Source organism: Microtus oregoni, unplaced genomic scaffold (assembly GCF_018167655.1).
Source record: "Microtus oregoni isolate MIOR12 unplaced genomic scaffold, Mior012 000009F_ref0000495, whole genome shotgun sequence".
NCBI classification, from domain to species: Eukaryota; Metazoa; Chordata; class Mammalia; order Rodentia; family Cricetidae; genus Microtus; species Microtus oregoni.
Genome location: NW_024543068.1, coordinates 16,372,775 through 16,395,389, shown reverse-complemented (window position 1 = coordinate 16,395,389; position 22,615 = coordinate 16,372,775). Strand labels below are relative to the sequence as shown.

Here is a 22,615-nt window from a genome sequence, read left to right as displayed (position 1 = left end):
TTCAGGTACAACACTTCTGATCCTGAAAACAATGGTCAGCAGGCAAAGAAAAGCGTGCAGCCCTATCGTCAGCCAAGCCTGCCCTTCCTGGGTGCACCCTCCCTACCCAGTTCAGTTGTCCTGAGAAACTCAAGGTGTCTTGGCTGATGCTAACTGTGGGGTCTCCAAGGCTGAGTGACAGGGCAGTGAGCCAGACATCCTGGGGGAGGTGAGACAGACCCTGGACAAACCTGCTCCTTTCCAAGGGTGTTAGAGCAGAGGCTGCGGCCAGCAATACACTGCTTATCTGCTTTGTAGCCTCCCCTCAAGGTCTCTGATCAAAAAGCCAATCGCCTGCAAGTTAGGCCCAATCTTTCAGCTAGCAGGTGGGCCTGGGGTGAAAACTTAGACTGTACCCCTCCTTCTGTTTTCCCTCCCTCAGGACTTCCTCCGGGATTAGGTTTGTTGTGTGGTCAATGAATTTGTTTAGATTGGAAAAGGGGGCACGTTTCACCTCTTGCAATACAGGGGAGGGGCTCGCCCCCCTGTGGCTTTGTCTGCCACCCCTCCCCCAGCTGATTGCATGAGGGACTTGAGAAACTGAGGGAGGGATGGGGGTCTCACGGATGGCCCTCTCCCTTATAGCCTTCCCTGGGCAGCCTGTTTTCTGGAAGGGGGCCTCCCCCACCCCTGCCGACCGCCTGGGGTTTAATCTCTGCCAGGCCCCCACGCTCTGGGCTGCTGGTGTGTGGTCCTGCACACTGATGAACCTCAGCAGCTGGAATCAGTGAAGAAGGGAGCAGGGACCCAACCCTGGCACTTCTCAAAACAAAATGAATGACTCCAGTTTCAATCAGTTTATGGCAGAGGCTGGAGAATTATATATTTTCAGGGGTGGGGGTGGGGTGGCCATGCAGTGTAGCTTAGACTGGCTTGGAACCTACAGTCTGCCGATGGCCGTGCTGGGTGTTTAGGTGTGATAAAGTGAGTCCCTCCTGAGGTTTCTGCAGAAGGATTTGTGTCAGTCCTTTATGAGGATGGTGGCAGCATCACAGGTCACAATGCTGGACCCAGGGCGGGAGACCAGACTTAAAAGGCACACATAGAGATTGGGCGGCCACTAGCTTCCTCTGCTGTGGAGTCAGGGGCCAGGTACCCCCTCTTCTATCAGAATCCAGAGGAGTCGCAGCTTTGGGGCCCATGGCCTATTCTGTTCTACATTACATTGTCATTTTTAGCCCAGAACTTGTTAAGTTGCTGTTGACAGGCCTTCCACAGCAGAAGAATCCCCCTGTAAAGCTGGGCGCTCAGTCCCATCTCCCGGCTCTTCTCTGTCTTCAGATACGCAGCTGTCTTAGAATCTTGTCATAGATTGTGCGGAGTGCTGAAGGGTGAGGCAGGTCTCTGGCCTAGGATGGCCAGAGTTAAACAAAAAAAGTAAGAACACTGGAGATTCAGTTTGGTTTGAATTTCAGATAAACAAGGGAATGCTTTTTAGCCTAAGTGTGTGTCATGCTATAAAAGAGAGGTAGATGGTTCTTATGAGGAACTCCTGCTAGTGTCTCTGTTTGGCTGACATTCAGATGACATTCGGAGGGTTGCCTCTGCCCTGCAGCTCTCTACTGGCCCTCTTTCTTGGTCAGTTGTTTTAGTGTTACCGTGGCCATATACCTGAGAGAACCAACCCGGAGGGAGAAATGGTTTGTTTTCCTCATGGTTTCAGTCATGTGTGTGTATGTGGTGGGGGCGGCAGAACAGAGCTTACAGCATGATGGCGGGGTTGGTGATGGATGGGTGAGGGAGAGGGGGAGAGGAGGGAGACAGACATACAGAAAGACAGAGAGACAGAGAGACAACAGACAGAGACAGACAGACACATAAACACACACACACACACACACACACACACAGAGAGAGAGAGAGAGAGAGAGAGAGAGAGAGAGAGAGAATCACACGAGGCTTGACTGTCTCCTTTCCTGGCTCTGTGGGCCGATGTGGCCTGTGGGTCTGCCACCCTTAGTTCATTCTCTCTGGCAATGCCCTCATCTCTAGATTTGCTTAATTAATCTCCCAAGGGCTTAACCATCTACTCAAATTGACATTCACTGCAGTCCCAGGCTGGCCTTTCTCTTCCTGTCTCTTTCAAGTTCTCTCTTTTTCTCTGGAGCATTTCCTGTCATCTTGAGATCCGCACTCCTTCACGTTTCTGTCTTCCTACACCTCTCCCCCACATCCACTGAGTTACTTTCTACTCAACAACTTTCTTTTTGTTCATATACTTATAGATCCTGGATGGGTTCAGGTTCAGCCTTCTGAAAACTAAAGGCAACTGTGGAGATAGCTGCTGAAGGCAGTGGGGGTGGTAGCTGCTGAAGGTGATGGGGATGGTACCCACTGAAGGTCATGGGATTGGTACCTACTGAAGACCATGGGGGTGGTACCTACTGAAGGTCATGGGGATGGTATCTACTGAAGGTCATGGGATTGGTACCTACTGAAGGTCATGGGGATGGTATCTACTGAAGGTCATGGGGATGGTACCTACTGAAGGCCATGGGGGTGGTACCTACAATTTGGCATTCCTCTCCCAGCTGTGCTCCAGGAACTGTTATTTGCTTCACTGATGTCAATAATTTACCCTTTGTAAGTATAAGGATGATAATTTTTATTGTATGAAAATGTGTAACTTCTAATTTGCTATTTCAACTGTTTTCTGGAATGCGGCTCAAAGCCATTCAGTAAGTTTTCACTGTGTGATCATCACCCTCATTCTGAACTTCATCTTCTCAAATGGAAACTCTAGACCCACTAAACCTAGTCCCTTTTTTCTCCAGGCTCCGGCAGCCACCATTCTGCTTCCTGGGTCTTGGAATTTCACAGGTGTAGTCAATGGATTTTTAGAGTCTTTTTTGTTTTGAGTCAAGATTTATTCACGCTGTTACAGTGCTGTAAACTCCTTCCCTTTAAAGGCTGAAACAATCCATTGCTTGCAGAGACCACATTTTGCTTCTCCATTCATTCCCCCCCCCCATTGGATCTTTGGATGATTTCCACCCTTTCTTTGGCGAGTGTGAATGAACTTGCTACGCACTGTAGGGTACACATAGTGATTTGAGCCCCCGCCTTTATTTCTGTTGGGTAGATAGCCAGCAGGGAAATTATTGGATTATATAATAATTCTGTGTTTGAGTTTTTGGAGGTGGTGCCATGCTATTTTTCTTAGCGACTGTATCATTTTACATGTTCATCAGCAACACATGAGAGTTCCCCGCTCTCCACACTCTTGCCAACATTCTATCCAACCTTGGATGATAGCCATCCATGGTAGGTAGAAATAAGGAAGGCACTTTTAATTACTGTTTTTACATGCGAAATCTGAGGTTCAGGGAGGTGGAATGGCTCGTCCAGCATCAGCCAGCTAGTCAGGGATGGTATTGGAATCAAAGGCTTGCCAAACTCCCAAACTGGAACTCTTAACTGTTATGTCCCGTTTCCTGTCTGGAATACAATTATCCAAGCACAAACTTTTCCTGTCTTTGGGCAGATGTCTAATTGCACAGGACATCTGGTAAAGGAACGAGTGTAAGAACAAAACACTTCTGAGGAGTTTTTGTGTATTCTTATTGAAGCTATGCCTCGCACACGGGAAAACAGTGATGATGGATAATTTCCCTTTAATTTACATTTCCTTCTAATAATTAAAAAAATAGTCTGTTCAGCTGGGCCACTCTGCAATTCTCTACCTTAATGTCACATGACCTTCATAATGGCCCATAGCTGCATCCGGGCAAGGCTTTGACCTTGGGAGTATGAAGAGAGGCTAGTGAACCTGAAAGTAGGAGATAAATTCAGCCGATTGGCCAGAGAGATGCCAGCCCCTCTGAGGCATTACCCAGAGCACAGGTGCAGGAGGCACCCAGCTGCTGGAGAGAAGGCAAGTGGACAATTGTGTGGGGGGTACCCAGAGTGTAGGTGCAAGGACCCCAGGAAGCACCTACTTTCTGGGAGCAGGAAAGTGAGAAGCATGGAGGGGTAGCATCCTTGTGGCCGGCGGGAGTGCAGGGTAAGGCTACGCCCTTGGCTGGGTGTACAGCCTGGCACGAGTTCATAAAATAGAGCATGGATCAGGAAGCCCTGGTTAGTTAACACTGCATTTTAGAGCCTAGCTTTCTTTGAAATGCCACTTTGCCCAGAGACTATGCCCCTATTCAGTTGATTCACTGACTTGGATTAAAAATATTTAAAAAAATTTAAGTTTATGTGTATGGGTGTTTTACCAGCATGTGTGCCTGGTGCCTAGTACCCACTGAGGCCAGAAGAGGGCATTGGATCCCTGGAGTTGGAGGTACAGAGGGTTGTGAGTTGTCACGTGGCTGCTGGAAACTGACTGCAGTCCTCTGCAAAAGTGGCCGTGTTTTTCAGCGCTGAGCCATCTCTCCAGCCCCATGCTTCATTGGCTTTGAGTGTGGCTCCAATGGCTTCCTCTAGTGCCAGCTGAGTTCTTAGAGGGACCCCAAACCATCTGGTTATCTGGCTTCAACCAGGCCGGTGACAGGGTTAGGCATACTCAAGTTGAAAATAACGCCGCCACGGGAGCCTGTGAAGCCATAGGAGACTGACTTAGATGGTTTCCCCATCTCAAATCCGGGAGGGATACTGGGATAATGAGGTTGTCCGCGGACTGAATTAAGATAGTTGTAAAGTACTCCATACATTGTGTTTGCTAAGCAAACTGTTAAAGCCCATAAAAGCGAAACTTGTAGGAGCGCATTAGATTCATTCCTCCGTGCTGAATACACATGTCAGTCCAGCTGTACCACCACGGTCGTTCTGTGGAGGATGCTCTGTCTTCTGAGCAGGAAAAAGTGTCCCAGATGGGGACTGAAGCTGAATTATGCAAGGTGAGGGCCTCACAGCCAGTTGGTGCTTGCTGAATATTGGATGAATCGCCATTTCAGTCAGGATCCGGGGTGGGGGCTGAAAAGGATAGCAGTGACTTTGTCTCTCTGGCAAGGAGACAGCCCAGGAAGGCATTGAAGTGATCTTCTCTGGCAGAGGACAAAGCTGGGGCAGGCAGAGGGAGTCTTCTGATGTTACTGTTGCTTTAGGGGTAAGATGCCCTTATTTGGCCGTGCACAGAGCAGGCTCTGCTCTTTGGTTTTTTTTGTTTTGTTTTGTTTTTTTAAAATTTATTTATTTATTAAGGATTTCTGCCTCCTCCCCGCCACCGCCTCCCATTCCCCCCCCTCCCCCATCAAGTCCCTCTCCCTCATCAGCTCGAAGAGCAATCAGGGTTCCCTGACCTGTGGGAAGTCCAAGGACTGCCCACCTCTATCCAGGTTTAGTAAGGTGAGCATCCAAACTGCCTAGGCTCCCCCAAAGCCAGTACGTGCAGTAGGATCAAAAACCCATTGCCATTGTTCTTGAGTTCTCAGTAGTCCTCATTGTCCGCTATGTTCAGCAAGTCCGGTTTTATTCCATGCTTTTTCAGACCCAGGCCAGCTGGCCTTGGTGAATTCCCAATAGAACATCCCCATTGTCTCAGTGTGTGGGTGCACCCCTCGCGGTCCTGAGTTCCTTGCTCGTGCTCCCTCTCCTTCTGCTCCTGATTTGGACCTTGAGATTTCTGTCCGGCAGGCTCTGCTCTTTGACCTGTGCCCTGGTTACTCAGCTTTCCAAACCTGCCCTGGTTCATTCACGAAGCTGACCCCTGGGTGATGTAGCACCAAGAGGAGCAGGTCTGAACAGCCCCAGCCCCAGCCTCAGGGTCCCTCTTCCTTCCCGGTGGCCAGTTTTTCTTTTTAAAAATCTCTCTCTCTCCATATATATATATATATATATATATATATATATATATATGTGTGTGTGTGTGTGTGTGTGTGTGTGTGTGTGTGTGTTCGTGTGGGTCAGAGGACAATTTGTGGGAGTTGTGGGAACAGTTTCCTCCTTCCACTGTGTAGATCCTGGCCATTGAACTCTGGTCATCAAGCTTCACGGCAGGTTGTTTTACCTACTGAGCCATTTTGATGGCCCGCTGAATTGTCTTCCTTCCTTCCTTCCTTCCTCCCTCCCTCCCTCCCTCCCTCCCTCCCTTCCTCCCTCCCTCCACCCTCCCTCTGTCCCTCCTTCCCTCCCTTTCTCCCTCCCTTCCTTTCCATAACCTTTTATTTTATGTATATAAATATTTTCATCTGCACATATGCCGCAGTTATGCCTGAGGCCGTTAGAAGAGAGCATCCCACCCCCTGGAACTGGAGTTATGGACAATGTGAGCTTCCATGTGGATGCTGGGAACCTCAGTAGGGTCCTCTGCAAGAACAATGAGTGCTCTTCCCTGCCTATCCATCACTCCTACCCCCTTCCAGCCTGTTTCCTCATCATGACCATACAGTTGAGTTTTCACAGATGCTTATCCCTAGCAGATAGCAAAGCATTCATAATGGTTTTAGAAAGCTCCTTTTACTAACGACTTTCCAAAGCAGCATTTCTTTCCAACTATTCTCTGTCACCCTGAGGTGGTTCTCTCGTGGTTTGGTTCACTTATTTCTCTGTCTTGACTGGATGGAGTCTATGGTGTGTTTGTTCTCAAGGCTATGGAGAGCATCTTTATCAGTGACTTCAGGCCTAAGGTGCTTTATTCAGAGAGTGAAGCTCTGTCCCACATCTTGGTGAAGGTTCTCTTACAGGCAAGATCCTAAGACAAAGTGTTCCTGTACGAGCCCTCGACTGGAGATTAGGGAGCCCAGTGAGTGACTGGAGAACACAACAGGCAGGTAGGAAAGCTTATAGATGGTCCATTCACAAGAGAGGCACAGATGGCAGCAAGAGGGGCTCCATTCTGCTGGGACCCAGTGGGAAAATTCCCTGAAAAATAGTGAGGATCCTGGATAATTTATTCATCGATTCTGGTTCCCGTTGTGTGAGGGCTATTCTTACCTTCCAGGTACTTCTGAGATGTTCTATGCATAGGGTGACACATTTGTGCTACCAGGCACAGAGGAGACTCCTTGGGCCGAGGAGAAGTGAATAAGACATGAACAGTGTCTTCTCAGGTCACCTCAGGGTATTCTTTCTCCTAATTCTTCCATTAGTTGTACTAATGCCATCAGGGTCCACTGGGGGTTCAATCAGTGGTTTTTTTTTTTTTTTTGAGACAGTGTTTTATGTGGCCCAGGCTGACCTTGAACTTGCTGTGTAGCCAAGGATGTCCTTGAACTTCTACTCCTCCAACTTCTACGTCCCAGTTCTGGGATTGTAGTTGTTGGTCACTGCTTAGTGTGTGAGCTGCTGGGAGCCAAACCCAGGGCTTCACGTGTGTCAGGCAAGCTCGCTGTCAACTGAGCTGCCTCCTCAACTTCTTAGCTGATTTTTAAAAAGAGCACTTCTAGCCGGGCAGTGATGGCGCACGCCTTTAATCCCAGCATTCGGGAAGCAGAGGCAGGTGGATTTTGTGAGTTCGAGACCAGCCTGGTCTACAAGAGCTAGTTCCAGGACAGGCTCCAAAACCACAGAGAAACCCTGTCTCGAAAAAACAAAAAACAAAAAACAAAAAAGCACTTCTAGTATATAATTAAGTTTAAAAGTATTTATTTTTATTATTTTAAATTATGTGCCTGTGTTGTGTTGTGGGTATGTGTATAAAAATGCAGGTGCCCACAGATTTCAGTACATGTTCTTAGCCACAGAGCTGTCTCTCCAGCCAACATCTAATTAACTTTTAATTTCGATATTGCTTGACTTTTACCTTTAGATCTCTTCCAAAACACAGCGGTAAACTTTACTTATTTTCAAAAGAGGATAAAACCCATCCTGTCTTGGGTCATAGTATTTATGTGGTACTTAGGACTGGACAATTTGACAGGATCTAGAATTACCTAGGAGACAAGCTTCTGGGCGTGCCTGGGAGAGAGTTCCTAAACTGGGTTAATGGAGATGGGTATACATCCCCCCCTAAATGTGGACAGCATCATCTCATGGGCAGGGGTCTTGGACTGAGTAAGGAGAAAGCAGAGGACCGGCAGGCATGGCTTTCTGCTTCCTGACCAGGTACCTTACTCTCCTGCCTTTCCTGCCATAGAGGGCTGTGTCCCCTCTAACTGTGAGTCAAAATAGACCTGTCCTTTGTCAAGTTGTTTTTGCTGGGTGCTTGTTCATAGCTATGAGAAAATGAATGCAATACCGAGTCCTTTCTTACTATCTGAGACTTTACACATAGAACCTTAGTGTCTTACTCTTCCTGTCTTAACACACTTAGTTGTCATTTAAAATCATTTTCTTTACTTCTCAGTTATTTCCAATGATGCCAAGAATGTCTAAAATGTGCAAAGGGAAAGAATGATAAAACCACCTAGAATGTAATGAATGCACTTTTTCATTAGAGTTTATATCATCTTTCAATTGTTTACTGTATTGTCTAAAATGTTATATTCCTTTTAAAGCGTGTATTCAATAAGGCCAGATCTGCTTTTTGGCTTTCATTATACAGAGTTGAGCCTGTTATGGGAAAAAGAGGAAAATCCCTAGAGGAGAGATGTATGTAAATATTAGGTTAAACAGTAGATGAATTCAAAGAGACAAGGGCTTAGGAGGAGAGAGGAAATAATTGATTATCCAAGTGGACAGCCTAGATGATTCCTCTCAAAGTCAAGAATAATGAGCAAAGATTATATTTTTAAGGACAGAGGGAATAAGAAGTGGTCATCGAGTTTGCTCCCTAGAGAGGCGAGTCCTGCTGTGTAAAGATTTGTGCAAACGCATGACCAGGAGAAACAGAGAAGTGAATCTCCAGATGCTCACGGGCCAGACAGCCTGGCATCCACATCAGGAAAATAGCAAAAAGACCCTGCTTCCGAAAGGATGGAAAGCTTGGTCGGTGGCACACGCGAGCTGCTTCCACACACGCTAAATAACAGTAATTACGCGTCGGCCAGGTTTTAGGAGTCTTGTTTGGATGACGTAGACAAATGAACACAGAAGAGCAATAGGAAGGACACGCTGGAAGTGATGAGACCTACATTTGAAGTCTGAAATGTTCTCAGGGCGTGACATTTGATGAATTCGTGGTTCCAGTCAAACTTTGGGTTTGTGGCCTCCTCCAGGCACATTACTTCAAAAGTGGGATACAAATTTGGTTTTTATTATACTTAAGTTCTCTTTACCATTTATAATGCTGTTTTATTTATTTTCTGCTCTCTGTGGTAGTCAGGTTCTAACATGTTCCCAAGAGCCTGTCCTCCTGGCATTCGCACCTTTGTTCAGTTCAACACAACTGATGGACTATGGCACAGATGAAGAACTCTCGAGGACGGGTTAGAGGGGCCCTTGCCTCCCATTCTAGTTCTATGGTCCCATCACATGCTCTGGGTGGGCAGACAGCTGTGAGCTCTATGTGGACAGGGACTGTGCTTTCCTGGCAACAGCGTGGACGTGCTGAGGTCTGCTAACAACCATATAAGTGAGCTTAGAGCAGCCAATCCTAGATGGCTGTAGCCCTGGCTCCTAAGTTGATGTCAGCTGGTGCTGGGTGCATAATTTAGAGGGAAGAGAGGCTCCTTGTTAGTGGAAAAAATTCCAGGCAGCAATGGTAGACGATCAAACCACGTATGAAGTCTCTGGGATTGCGCAGTTGGCCTGCTCTGAAGTTGGACTTGACCATAACTTTGTGAGAACCCTCGAGTCAGAACTGCTCAACTATGCTATTCCTACATTCCTGACCCGCGGAAACAGTGAGGTAATGGTTCTGAGAGACTAAGTCTAAGAAGGAAGTTGTTCTTGAGCAGTAGATAACTAACTCACCACCCTTTTATGCAGCTTTCTGTAAATTCGTCACTAAAGGACTTGAGAATGATTATCAGGCCTGGATGGTAGCTGGTGATGACTGTTTTTCATGGGTTGCCAGTGGCTGAAGGGTTAGAGTGATCTCATCAGTCATAGGCCCAGATCTGTCTTCTCCCAGCTCAGTGCCTTTGCACGTGGTGTTTGCTGTGGCCAGACTGTTCTATCCTCCAATACTTACTTTAGCTTAGGCTCGAGAGCTTTTAGATCACAGTCGCTTCTTCAGGAAACTTGTTACTAAACTTGTAGCCCCTTTGCACCAAACTCCCGAAACATCCTGGACCTCTTTGCGGCACTGTGGAAACAGGGAACTAAGGACTCAACTGCTGACAACTGGTTGCCTAATGTCTACCTTTCTACCTGACTGCAGCTCCTCAAGGTCAGGTATCCGCTTGGTTCCCATTGTACACACAGTGTCTGGTACAGTGCCTGGTGCACAGTAGGGGTCAGTGACTTGCCTCAGTGCCGCTGAATTGGCACCGAATAGAACATTTAATCCCAGACTGAGGGAAGATCTTATACAGGCTGTCTCAGTAATTTTTCTACTGCAATGACAGGACACTGTGATGGCAACTTGCAACTTGTAAAAGAAAGTGTTTAGTTGGGGACTTGCTTACAGTTCAGACGGTGAGTCTATGACCATCATGGAAGGGAGAGCCGCAGCAGGCAGTCAGGCATGGCACTTGAGCAGTAGCTGAGAGCTCACATCTGATCCACAGGTATGGGGCAGAAAGAGTGAGATACTGGGCCTGTCTTGGCTTTTGAAACTTCAGAACTTACCCTGAGTGACACACCTCCTCCAATAAGGCCTCCTAATCCTTCTCAAACAGTTCCACCAACTGGGAACCAAACATTAAAACATATAAACCAATGGGGTTCTTCTTACGTTTTTTTTTTCCCAGACAAGGTTTTTCTCTGTAGCCCTGGCTGTCCTTGAACTCAGTCTGTAGACCAGACTGGCCTCAAACTCAGAGATTCACCTGCCTCCACCCCCCGAGTGCTGGGATTAACGGTGTGCGCCACTACCATCACCTGGCTAGGTGTTCTCATGCAAAGCTTTACATTTCAGTCCTGATTCTCAAAGGCTGATAGCATATCATAATGCGGAATACATTCTGTCCAACTCCAAAAGTCCCCATCATCTTTCACAGTCTCAACACTGACTGAAAGCCCAAAGTCCAAAGTCTCTTTTCAAGACAATCTCTTAACTGTAACTCCCTGTAAAATCCAAATCAAAAAGAAAATTATATACTTCCAATATACAAAGGCACAGAATATGCAGTACCATTCAAAAAGGGAGGAATGGGGGATATTGAGGAAATACTGGACCAAAACAAGACTGAAACCCAACAGGGCAAACTCCAAATCCTGTCACCCCATGTCTGATGGCAAAGGGATTACAGGGACCTCTGAATCTCCATTTCTATCAGCTTTGTTCTCTGTAGCACAATTCTTTCTCTTGGGTGGGTTCCATTCCTGTATGAATTTTGCTGTGCCTAGACTAGGTGCTTCTAAACAATACACACTTAGTTCGCAAAATTCTGCAGGCTAAGAATTCAAGACCAAGGTTCCAGCATGGTTGGGCTTTGTTGAAGCCAGAGTGTCAACTTCTCTTTAGGACCTTACATGGTGGAGATCTGACAGTCTTGAGAAGCAAGCTTTCCTACGACTCGTATAAAGGCATGAATCTCATTCCTGTAGACTCCTCCTTTATGACCTCATCTAGTCCCAAGGACTCCTTGAAATCCTGAAGGGGATAGGGTTTCAAGAGATGAATTTTGTGGGAGGGGCACACATTTAATGCTCAGCAGCCATATATATATTTAATATATTTATATTATATTTAATATAAGGGAGTTGAAGACCTTTCATTTGGCAACTGAGCATCACAATGTTGATAGCCTCTACTGCCAACTGTGTCTCCTTCCTTAGTAACCATTTGTGTTTACCTGGATACCTATAGAGCTGCAGTCAAGGAAATAGAATACAGTGTAACTTCTGGCAAGTACATATTCTTCTTTCTCCCTTTTCCATCTTGTTTGCTGGAAAACAGATATGATAGCAAGGACTTGAGCAGCCATCTTGGGCCACCAGATGGAAGCTGTTTATTATGATAGACTGTCAATAGGAATCTAGATTAGAGGCAGATAAGTTTCTAATTTTTTTTTTTTTGGTTTTATTCAAGCAAGAGCTTTGGTAAGGTTAAGCTCTGTGGATGAGCCTCATGTGCAAAGTTAGAGTAATGAATAACCTTAACCGAATTGTAGGCTTAAGCTTGGTATCCCAAACTCCTGACTGAGCTCGGAAGTGCCTTTGCAAGTCCTCACCTTCCACACCTCAGCTCGGGGCTGCTGCAACAGCAAAGCAAACATTGAGCTGACATTATCGACACGGTACCAGCACTTTGTTCCCGATCCCCTTCAGGGTTAACCGCTTTCAGGGGTCCTTCCTGCCGGTTAGATATACAGCACCTTGCTCTTTGAGTTCCCATACAATGCAATCTTTACTCTTAGATATGGTCTCCAGGTACCTCTCTGTTCCCTGCGTTAAACTGTAGGACAATGTGTGTGTGTGCCCAAAGATCCCATTTAACAAAGAACATTGTGTTCGCTAGAATGAGCAGAATGTTGCTTTTCTGAACAGGACAAAAAGGGCAGACATTTCAGGCTGCTGTTCCCCACTAGTGCTACAGACCTGAGTCCCCCAAGACCTAAGTTATGATATAAATAATTATTTTCTTCCGTTAAGATATCCTTTTGAAAAGAGAAGTCGCAGAGGGCAGAGTGTGACTAAAACTGGACAGGGCAGTTGCCAGGCCAGCTAGATTTATTCTGGGGTCATAAACCTGGCCTCCAGGGCAAGACAGCGTGTCAATTTTACTTTTTTTTTTTTTTTTTTTTTTTTTTTTTTTGCTTGGATCACAAGATTGAGCCTGGTTGGCAGGGAGATGCTGTTTAGGACTAGGGGTTCTCTTGGATTTCGGAGTTTCTCTGGGCTTTGGAGGAGTTGGGAGAAAATGTGTCACAAGAATGGCAACCGGAGTCATGACAGGCCCTGCATGCCGACCAGCAGGAAAGAAAATACTCACTAAGCAAAGTAACTGGAAAGCGGTTGCTTGTATTTTAAATTAAGCTACATGGTTGAAGGCCAGCACGATGTCGACTTTTGGACCAGTGACTGTTTGGAAATGAGTTTTCTGGCTGGAAAGCAGCATTTGGGGTTGAGGATGGAAAGCTCTACTGTAATGCTTCTCTCTGGGGGCTGCGTGCTGCCAGATACCAGGGGCCATCTGAACATGCTCGCTGTCTCCAACGGCTTTCTCAATAATTCCAACACCAGCAGGCAGTGGGTCGGCTCCATGACTGTGTGTGCCCAGGTGGCAGAGTCAGGAAAAACCTACAGCTTGCTGCGCCCCCTGTGGGTAAACACTGAAGGTGCACCGAAACTGCCCAGGGTGCTACCGGGACACTCGGGGCTGGACAAGTGTGGCAATCCAGCTGGTTAAATCCCCAGTATTCTGTACCATAAGGGCTGTTCCAGGACGGCCCGACCTTTGCTGCTTAATGTCTTTTCTCCTGGTGCTTGGTAAAGCTGAGTCTCCATAGAAGTTCCCAGTGACACAGTAACAGGAGACTCCATGCGACAGAGGCAGGATAGGACTCCAAGAGCCTAGCCTAGAAATTTGGTTCTGTCATCTACTAACCAGATCAGGCCACAGACAAGTCAGTCTCATGCCTTGCCCGCATGAGGAATATTTAAAGTAGGAATATTTGCTTTATGTACTGTGAAGTCCTGGGCTGTTTTCTCCATATGTCATTATAAGGGCTGTACTCATTCCATCTCCTTTAGCCTTGCCAATGAGACACACCTGGCGTGGATGTCATTTTAACTCCCGTTTTACAGAGGGGGAAACAAACCTCAGATGAGTCCTGTTCAAGGTTTGACCACTAGATGGCAGACCTGGGAATCCCATTCCCCCCCACCCCCCACCCCCGTGCTGATGGTGGGATCTTGCTCTAGTGTCTGATCAAGGCGCTGGCTTCAGCCCTGAAAAATGACACTTCTTTTTAGAGATGTTCTTTACTTTTGTTTGGAGTACCCTTTTTTCTTACCTGGGCATTTCTGTCTGAGGCCGATGGGGGAGGTGCAAAGTCCTTTGAGCTTTGAGCAAAGTGGTGCACTCCGGTTTGTTGTTCAGGAAGACTGGCTGTATGTAGGGTGAGTGTTGTGTGCAGCCAGATGGTGTGGTGTGGTGTGGTGTGTGTGTGTGTGTGTGTGTGTGTGTGTGCGCCCGCGCCCGCGCGCCCTTTGGGAAGCTTGCTCATATAATGGAGAAGAGAAACTGGAAGGGAGCAGAGCTAGTCTTTGTCAGGATCTCTCAGGGCAGCCAGGGAGCTGCGAGCCTGTGCTTTATTGCACTCTGGTTGAAGAAATGGATCTCTCCCCACCATGGGAGGGGCCCAGACCGGTGGAAACCAATCTCCAAGAGCTGGGTTCCACACTTGGAGATAATCATGGGTCTCTTGTGGGGCAGGCAGCAGACACCTTGTAGCGTCGAGGAGCTGATGGTTACATAGCTGTGGCCATGTCTAGGTTGGTCTCTGGGACCATTGTGGGCAGACCTCCAGCTCCTGGCGGGTCTGCTTAGGGCCAAGTTCCCCTCTCCAAGACTGGGCTCCCAGGAAAGATTGCTCCTTCCTTGGAGGAGTCTAGGATTTTTGCTCTCACAGACCCTTTTCCTTCATGTCTTGTCCTGCTCCCCATATGAAACTAGGGTTCCTCCGACCGGTTTCTTCAGTGTTGGTAGGCCACAGAGACTCTGCTCCTGGGGACTTTCAGTTCAGATGGGTAAGACAGGGTGCCGGGATTCTGATCCCAGGTCATGTGGACCACAGGGCCACAGGTGTGCGTTAACAGAACCTCAGGAAGCCTCCACAGCCTCGGATGCTTCATTTTGCCTCAGTGAGACTTCTCTCAGGCAGCCTCTGTGGAACTCGTATGTCACCCACAAGGAGATTTTTTTTTTTTTTGAAAAAAAGTGAACACCCATTCTTTCTAACAAAGGTCACAGCTCATCCTGTGGGCGGCAACTGGTGGCTTTCCAGGTTGTGTCCGCCGGGAAACATTTCTCAAGGTCTTTGTGTCATTTGGAAAACGGAGCTATTTTTTCCCTGCCTTCTTCACGGAACTGTTGAGACAACTCCAGCCTACAAGCTGAAAACCGATAAGTGTTCAAGGTTTTCTTATTAACCAGGTGACCAATCTGGAGGGGCTAAAGTTGCTGGAGGGCTCGGAGGTTCCCAGAGTGGACTTGCCAGGAGAAAGTTACTCTGCATCCCAGCCTCTGCTGGAGTTCAATCCGACCGGGAAACCAGTGTGCCTCCTAGGTGGGGGGCTGACCACGAACCGCCCCTCTTGTGTCTCTCCCATTGGCTTCCACCTGCCGTAGGGTCGACTGCTACAGGCCTCGCGACCCGTCAGTCAGCCCCGCCGGGCCCCGCCCCTCCCCTCCCGGGGTTTAAAACGGGAATTCCCATGGCCCGGGCTCAGGCATCCAACCTGCTGTCGCCCCGGCCAGGCCGAGCGCAGCAGGCGCCACGCGCAGAGCACACGCTCGCGCTCCAGCTCTCCAACTCCGCCGTTCATGACCGTGACCCCCGGCCGCAGGCTCCGCCAGCCCCTGCTGCAGGCTCTCTTGCCGTACCCCGCCGCCGCAAGGGTCCCCCCTCGCCCCAAGCGCTTTGAAGCCTGTCCGCACCCCCTGCCCGCTAGCGGCTGCCTGGCTCAGCTGGCACCATGCTGTCCGTGCGCGTCTGCCTGCTCACGCCCCACTTGCTGCTCGTGTTGGTGCAGCTGTCCCCGGCCAGCGGCCACCGCACCACTGGCCCCAGGGTAAGTGCGTCTGCCGGCAATGCGCCCACCTGCGCGGGGAGAGAGGTCTTTTGGCCGCTCTTCGACTGGAGGGGGAAGGGAGGTGACAGACCTTGTCCCCGACTCTACTGTCTAGTCCCTTGCGGGCCTCTTGGAAAAGTTGCTGAAGTAAAATTTCATTGCCTCTCCCCGCCCCCCGCCTTTTCTTGCAGTACCGACTCCCACGACCTGTCACCGGTGGGTTTTCTTTCCCGAACTTCTCCCGAGTCTTTTCCTTCAAGATCCCGCCCCAACACCAGGCGCCTCCTAGGTCGGTGGGAGCTCGGCCTTGGCTGGAAGCAGAGCTTCCCTATGGTGTCGCTGCACTGGTCCCCGCGCTGGCGTTCTTGGCAGGCGGAGGGTGTGTGTGTCTGTGTGTGTGTGTGTGGGGGGGGGATAACGGGGGGGGGGAGGCTACTCTGCCTAGAGAGTTTTAGGTTACCCGTGAGCCACACAACGACCCTGTGTTGTTGTTGTTTTAAAAAGCAATCGCTACTCGTAAAACCCACAGCAGATAATTTTAATGCCCCCTCGTGCCGTCCTGGCCCTGGAGGAGTGGCAGGGGTGGGGAGCTGTGGAGAAGTTGGGAGAGCTGCACAGTATTCCAGGATCTCCTCCCCTGGGTTGGATCGGTTGAACCTTGGTCTGACTGGAGTTTCTGAACCACACGAAATGTGCCAATTCTGTGCACAGGACGGATTGTCCAGGGCATTGTAAAACGGGAACCGGCAGCATTGTGTTCATTTCTGGTCTAGATTATTGCCCTCCCTGCCCCCTCCTATTGGTCTAATAAAAAATTTCACTGCCTTAAAAATGTATTTGTTAAACCACCTAGTGGTTCCTCTGGTAAAACATAAGGAAGGCAAGCTCTGGGCAAACATCAGAGGTAGTCAGATCAGAGCCTGGACCTCCGGGTAGCAGTTTGCCCGCACCCTGGGGGAACCTCCCTGGGAAAGTAGCTGGGACCTCTGAGCAAACAAGGTTGGCTTCTCAACCAAACTGTGCTTTCTTTCCTGGAGATCCTCTGGCCCCATTTCCTGGATGGCTAGCCCCATTACCACCTGTTCCCATAGCTGCTTCTTTATTCCTGGCTTTTGCTATGCGGGAATCATCTTTATAGCTGTCGTGCATGGAGGAAAAGCTTTGCAAAACCTGACTTAACTTAATGACTGCCCAGATGCTGGGCTGATTACATCTGAGCCCACCTATCACTGGGAGATCAGATTTGCAGCCACTTAGGAAAGAAAAGTGTTTGTCCCCGTGTTGGGCCGGCCCTTGCTTTTATGACCAGATGTGCAACAGCAGCAGTTAAAGTGTGGCAGATTAGATCCAGGGTGTGTCATAAATCCTCGACAGCATTCCCAAAGCTGGGGCAAGCCAGGGCTGCAGGAGCGACTTTTATGGATGCAGATGAGGATGCCTTTTAAATGAGGCTGATGGTTTGATATGAGGACTCGGAGCTCTTAAATTCTGAGGTCAGGCAAGAGAGAGCCACGGCGTTCCCTCCAATAATTAGGAACAGTCAAGACAGAGACGCAGACCAGAGCACCCCTAGCGCAATCTGGATGCCCGCCCACACGAGGGTCGAAAGGAGAGAGGCCCTCCGACAAATGGTGGGGGGGCTTGTTTGCTGCCGGGCATGTCTAACGTCTCAAGCCATATGGCTTTCCTTCCCTAACTCCTGGAACCGGAGAAAGCACCTTTTAGGAGCAAGCTAGGACTTCGGGGCAAACAGATTCTGACTAAGCTTCCCGACCACTTCTTTAGTTTGTTAATTTGACCAACGTGATGGAACATAAGCAGGACCTGTAAGTAGGTTTGCTTACACCCTAGCTCACTCCGTGTCAAACACACACACATTTAGTACATACTAAGGAGACATGGCTCTTTTTAAGAAAGACTTATTTATTATTTTTAGTTACATGTATATGTGTCTATCTGTAGGTGAATATGAGCCTGTGAGCGTAGGTGCCCTCAGAGGCCAGAGGCATCAGCTCCCCTGGAACTGGAGTTGTGAGAGACCCTACAGGGGTTCAGAGAACTGAACTTGGCCCTTCTGGAAGGGCAGCCAGTGCTTGTAACTACCGAGTCATCTTTTCAGACTGGAAGCAGCTCTCTTAAGCTTCTGGTTGTCTGGTTGCATTTATGGGCAACAGTAAGAGCCACCATTTATGAACATTTGGACTTGGTATTTTATACAATCTCTTAAGAACAAGAGGGGCAGTCTTTTTAGACCCACTGTAGAGTCAGGGAGGTGAAACACGGGGGCTTACTGCCTTGTTTGTTTCCACGTGATGTATGCATGGCTCTGGGAGGTTTTCATGGATCACATTGTATGCATGAACTATATTGTATTTTCCAGGTAAATGGAAAAATAGTTCCGTGAGAAAATTCTAAACCCCAATACGCCAGACAGGGTTGCAGAGGAATCTTTTCTATCTGTATTGATAAAGGTTATGTTTGCATTTCAACCCTGGCTCAGAAGATGCTGTGGCTTCTTGGTGGCTCCAGAAATGTGACTCTGGTTGAGGGCAGTGGAATCATAGGAAGAGCAGAGACATCTGGCTTGTTGAAGAATTCCCTCTGGGCACCCTGAGGTCTCCTCTCTTAATCTTTTGAGTGACAGAGGCTTAAGGATTGCCATCTTTTCCAGCTGGCTTTCTAGGAAACTGAGAACCTGCCCTTTCGCTTTAACTATCTGATTCACTAATTGAGCTCCCTTGAGGCCTAGACCCCCGTCCTTGCCCCCCTTTCTGCTTCCTGCCTTCCTTCATAAAATTCCTGACATTTGTTTGACTCTGGAAACCACCAGCTATCAAGTATCAGATTGGAGGTTGCTCGGTGGGAAGCACCTGATGCTTGGGTCTTGGAGGTCTGAAGAGCCACTTGGCTACCTGGGAAGCTGTGCAGGATTCTTCCAGCTATGGGGAAAAAGGGAGAGGCTGTCTCAGGCTGATAAAGTCTGAGTGATAGACAGGCCAAGTGAGCAGTCTTTGTTTAATCTTCTGTCTACCCTTGAAGATAGGGAATGGGAATGGGGCTGAGACTGAACCCCATCTTCTTCATCTGTGTATCCCCAGAGCTCAGTACAGGGCTGGCCACCTGGTAGCAGTCTGCTCCGTCAGTGTTTGTGGAGTGAAAACTAAAGAGAATGCCATGATCCTGGGTCTGTAGTGAGGAGCCCCGAGCTCCTCTGGTGTCTGAGTGTGACCAGAGCTAGGAGCATTTAAGAAGTGTGAGAAAGCCTGGGCAGTAGTGGTGCACATCTTTAATCCCAGCACTCAGGAGGCAGAGGCAGGTGGATCTCTGTGATCTGCAGAGTGAGTTCCAGGACAGCCAGGGCTACACAGAGAAACCTTGTCTCAAAATAACACCCCACCTAAAAATGTGAGAAATAGGAGACTATGCAAAAATCAAGGGGTGTGAGTCAGAAACTGAGTTTATAATTATTTTAAGTATATTCTTTGCTCCCTGCCTCCTCCATCAGGGTCTCTGCGAAGGCTTCTGCAATCCTTAACTTTTGAGTCCTTCGACAGTGAGCATCTTCTCCTTCCCAGCACTGTGCCCCCTCGGGCACTTCATGCCTGATCCTGTCTTAGAGAGCTTGCGAGTTCCTTGAGGAAGAATAGGGACTTGATTCATCTGTGAGCTGGTCAGACTGGAAAACACTCAGCTTGTGGGTATAGAGATGCGTTAGACTGTATGGTGATGTCCAGTCTGAGCCTCCTCCCCACTGTCATTTGAAATCATGTGACTTACACACTAGGCTTTCCGTTTTCAGGTTTTTGTTCTTTGCACAAGCAGTGATTGTAAGAATGAGGCAGAAGAGGCTGAGTGAGCATCTTAGATGGGAAATGAGCTTTAACTCTAATGTAAACATTTATTTCTCTCTCCCATCTATGTAAATGGAGACTGCGCTCTAGTTTCCTGGCCACCCAGACCTGAATAATTACACAGAAACTGTATTAATTACAACACTGGCCAATGGCTCAGGCATATTCCTAGCTAGCTCTTACATCTTAAATTAACCCATTTTTATTAATCGATGTGTCACCACTAATGGTAGTAAAGCATATTCACAGCATACAGAGGGGAATCCCACATCACATTTGCCAAAAGTAGAACAGCTACTGGGCTGTTTCTTCCCATTGGACTATCCTACCTCAATGTCTAGACTAGGTCTTGGCTCCACTTAGGTTTCCTTCCTGTAGTCCAACCCTCTCTTCCGTGTAGGAAAATTCACCCGAGATGCTGTGCAAGAACTTGATTTAAACATTTTGGTAGAGCTGATATCTGATACTTAAAGAAATCAAATGGAAAGGGTTGGGGGGGGGGGAATGTGCATTTAAGACGTGCTCGGCACCATAGACGGTTTGCTACCAGCTTGTCCCCTGAAGTCACGGGGTCACACTTGGTGTGGCCTAGCAGTTCTATTCCTAGGCATGCGTGCCTTAGAGAAACTTGGGCTGAGAAGGCAGCGACTGTGTGCCGCTGTGCTGTTATCCCCACGAGCTTGGAAGGAGTCCAGCTCCCCATTAGTGGGGAGACAGATGAGCAAACTGTGGTGAATTCACGCCGTGAAAAATTCTGCTCAGGCCAAGCATAGGAGCAATAGCAACAGGTAAGCTCTTGTCAGGAGATAGTTCAGGAAGTAACGTGCTTTGCTATGGAAATATGGGACTTGAGTCCAGATTCCCAGAATCCATATTAATTAGTCAGATTTGATAGTGTGTGTCTGTAATTCTGGTACTCCTATCAAGAGATGGGAGGTAGGCACAGGAGAATACCTAGAAACTTTTGGGATAGCTAGTGAGGCATCTGTAGTGGCAAAGCGACAAAGAGACCCTGTCCCTCAGAAGACAAGGTGGACTATGAGAACTGACAACTGAGATTGTTCTCTGACCTCAACATGTGCATCTGCACACACACGCAAGCACACACATGTACACATATACACACACAACAACAACCACACACACATTGTACATACGCACAAGAGATCAAAGTTGATTTCTCTTAGCAATGCAATATTAAATAAAAGAAACATACCAAAAGAGGCAGTGTGACATCTTTTGTAAATTTATAAATAACCGAAATTAAAAAAACCTTTAAAGAAATACCTGTAGCTACAAAAAAATATAGAAAATCAAGGTTTTTATATATACTGACTTGGGAGTCATGGGGTGAAGGGGTTAGATTGGGGGGATACGACATAATTGGCTTTGGTACTTTAGTGAGAGAGGGTGGGCTCCCAGCTCTTTGTCCGCTATTAAAGTTCTAATAGCCGATTAAGTAAAAAGTAAACACAAGCCCTGCACGAATCAAAGGGTGTCATGAACTAAGGGCTCTGATTAATTCAGTTCTTTGCATCCGAGGTCAAATGCTAGTTCTCAGGGTCGGGGGCTCTTTCCTCACTTCTGTTTCTCCTTCCTCTCCCAGATGTGTCCCTATCTAACATATTCCACGGGGACATGAGCAGAGCAGGCCCAGGTTCCAGCACAAATATGACATCAGTTGGCCCAGCCCAGAATAATGTTATTGTATTATTTATTTTTTAAAAGTGTAATTTTCTTTAGTAATTTATAAATTTATAGAAGACGTCACGCTGCCTCTTTCGGTGTGCCGGCGAGGACGGATGCTAACAACGAGTGTCTGTACCCTTAGCTCAGCCGAGTAGAGCCACCTACCAGCTGGTGTGGCTCTTGAGCTGCCTCTCTGAGTGCAGCGGAGGCCGAGGCCTGTTTCTCATTTGACTGGGGCCTTAGGTCCCACCTCCTCCCTTCTCTCCACTCTGCAGGGGCTGAGTTGGGTGTATAGCCCTGCATACATCAGGTACAGGGTGGCCTTTCTCTCCAGACCACATAGAGATTTATTGTTCAGGCGGCCAAGTTCTGGCATGGCTGCCAGTGGTGAGGCCTGGCAGTGTGGAAGGCCCCCTCCTTCTGTGTTTGTCACTGAGCTGTTTGCAAGAGGACAAGGGTTGAGTTGCTGATGAGAAATCGATCGGAGCTGCTGTGAAGCCTGCCAAACAGGGTTAGCATTGTGCACAGGCCGTGCTTTGCACAGCTGTGAGTCACCAGGGGGATGAGAGAATTGGGTCTCTACGGACTCTTCCAGTCGTTTCCATGAAGACCCGAGCCTCACAGGTCATTCTAGAGGAGAATTGGCTTTTCCTTCGCTCTGACATCATTCCACACTCAATTGCTAGATCACAAAATAATCTTCCCTGTGGCCACTGCCTTAGCTTGTTAGGTCTGGAGCTCTGTGGACTTCCTAGTATTGCTTTGGTTGGTTTACTCCTCCCTTTTGGGGGCCCAGTGTGGGGCACCCTGCACTCAGCAGAGAAGGCAGCTCTGATCTTAGCAGAGCTTTCCCCCAGTTAGCCAGGCAATTTGTCAGGTGACTTGAAACGTGACAGATACCTCATAGCTGCGAGCAAGCTTGCCCCTCTGATAAAATCAGCTTATAGGTAGAAGATAAGATTCCACAAGGTTGATATTCTCGAAGGTTCTGGCAGTGGGAAACCCAGGGGCTATCTTGCATGTGTGTACACACATACGTGCAAGTGAAAGTGGAAGCCGGAGGACAACCTTGGGTTCATCTTTGTTTTTAAGGGTCATTCACTAGTCTGGAACTTGTCAAATGGGTTTGGCTGGCCAGCCTGGGAGGCCCAGGAATCCTCCTGCCTCTGCCTTCCCAATGCTGGGGTTACAAGCCATCATCATACTAGTTTTTTTTTTTTTTTAAATGTAGATTCTGAGCATCAAATTCAGGCCCTGGCTTGCAAGGCAAACTGGTAGGAATTGAATAACCTACTCAGCCCTGGGTGAATGGTCACTTTTAGTCTAGACAAGCATCTCTCCAGGTCAGAGCCTAAGGTTTAAACTAATTG

General features: G+C 48.1%; 1 protein-coding gene across 2 annotated transcripts in view; it reads left to right on the top strand.

Annotated features, from left to right (window-relative positions):
• Positions 1–15,378: 15,378 nt before the first annotated feature.
• The window catches only part of Smoc1 (SPARC related modular calcium binding 1), a 164,283-nt gene continuing 157,046 nt past the window's right edge, over positions 15,379–22,615 (top strand). For both annotated transcript variants that reach the window (XM_041658828.1, XM_041658827.1), the window contains exon 1: positions 15,379–15,705. In XM_041658828.1, coding sequence (XP_041514762.1) covers positions 15,610–15,705 — 96 coding nt within the window. In that variant the 5' untranslated portion in view covers positions 15,379–15,609. The remainder of the gene's footprint in view (positions 15,706–22,615) is intronic.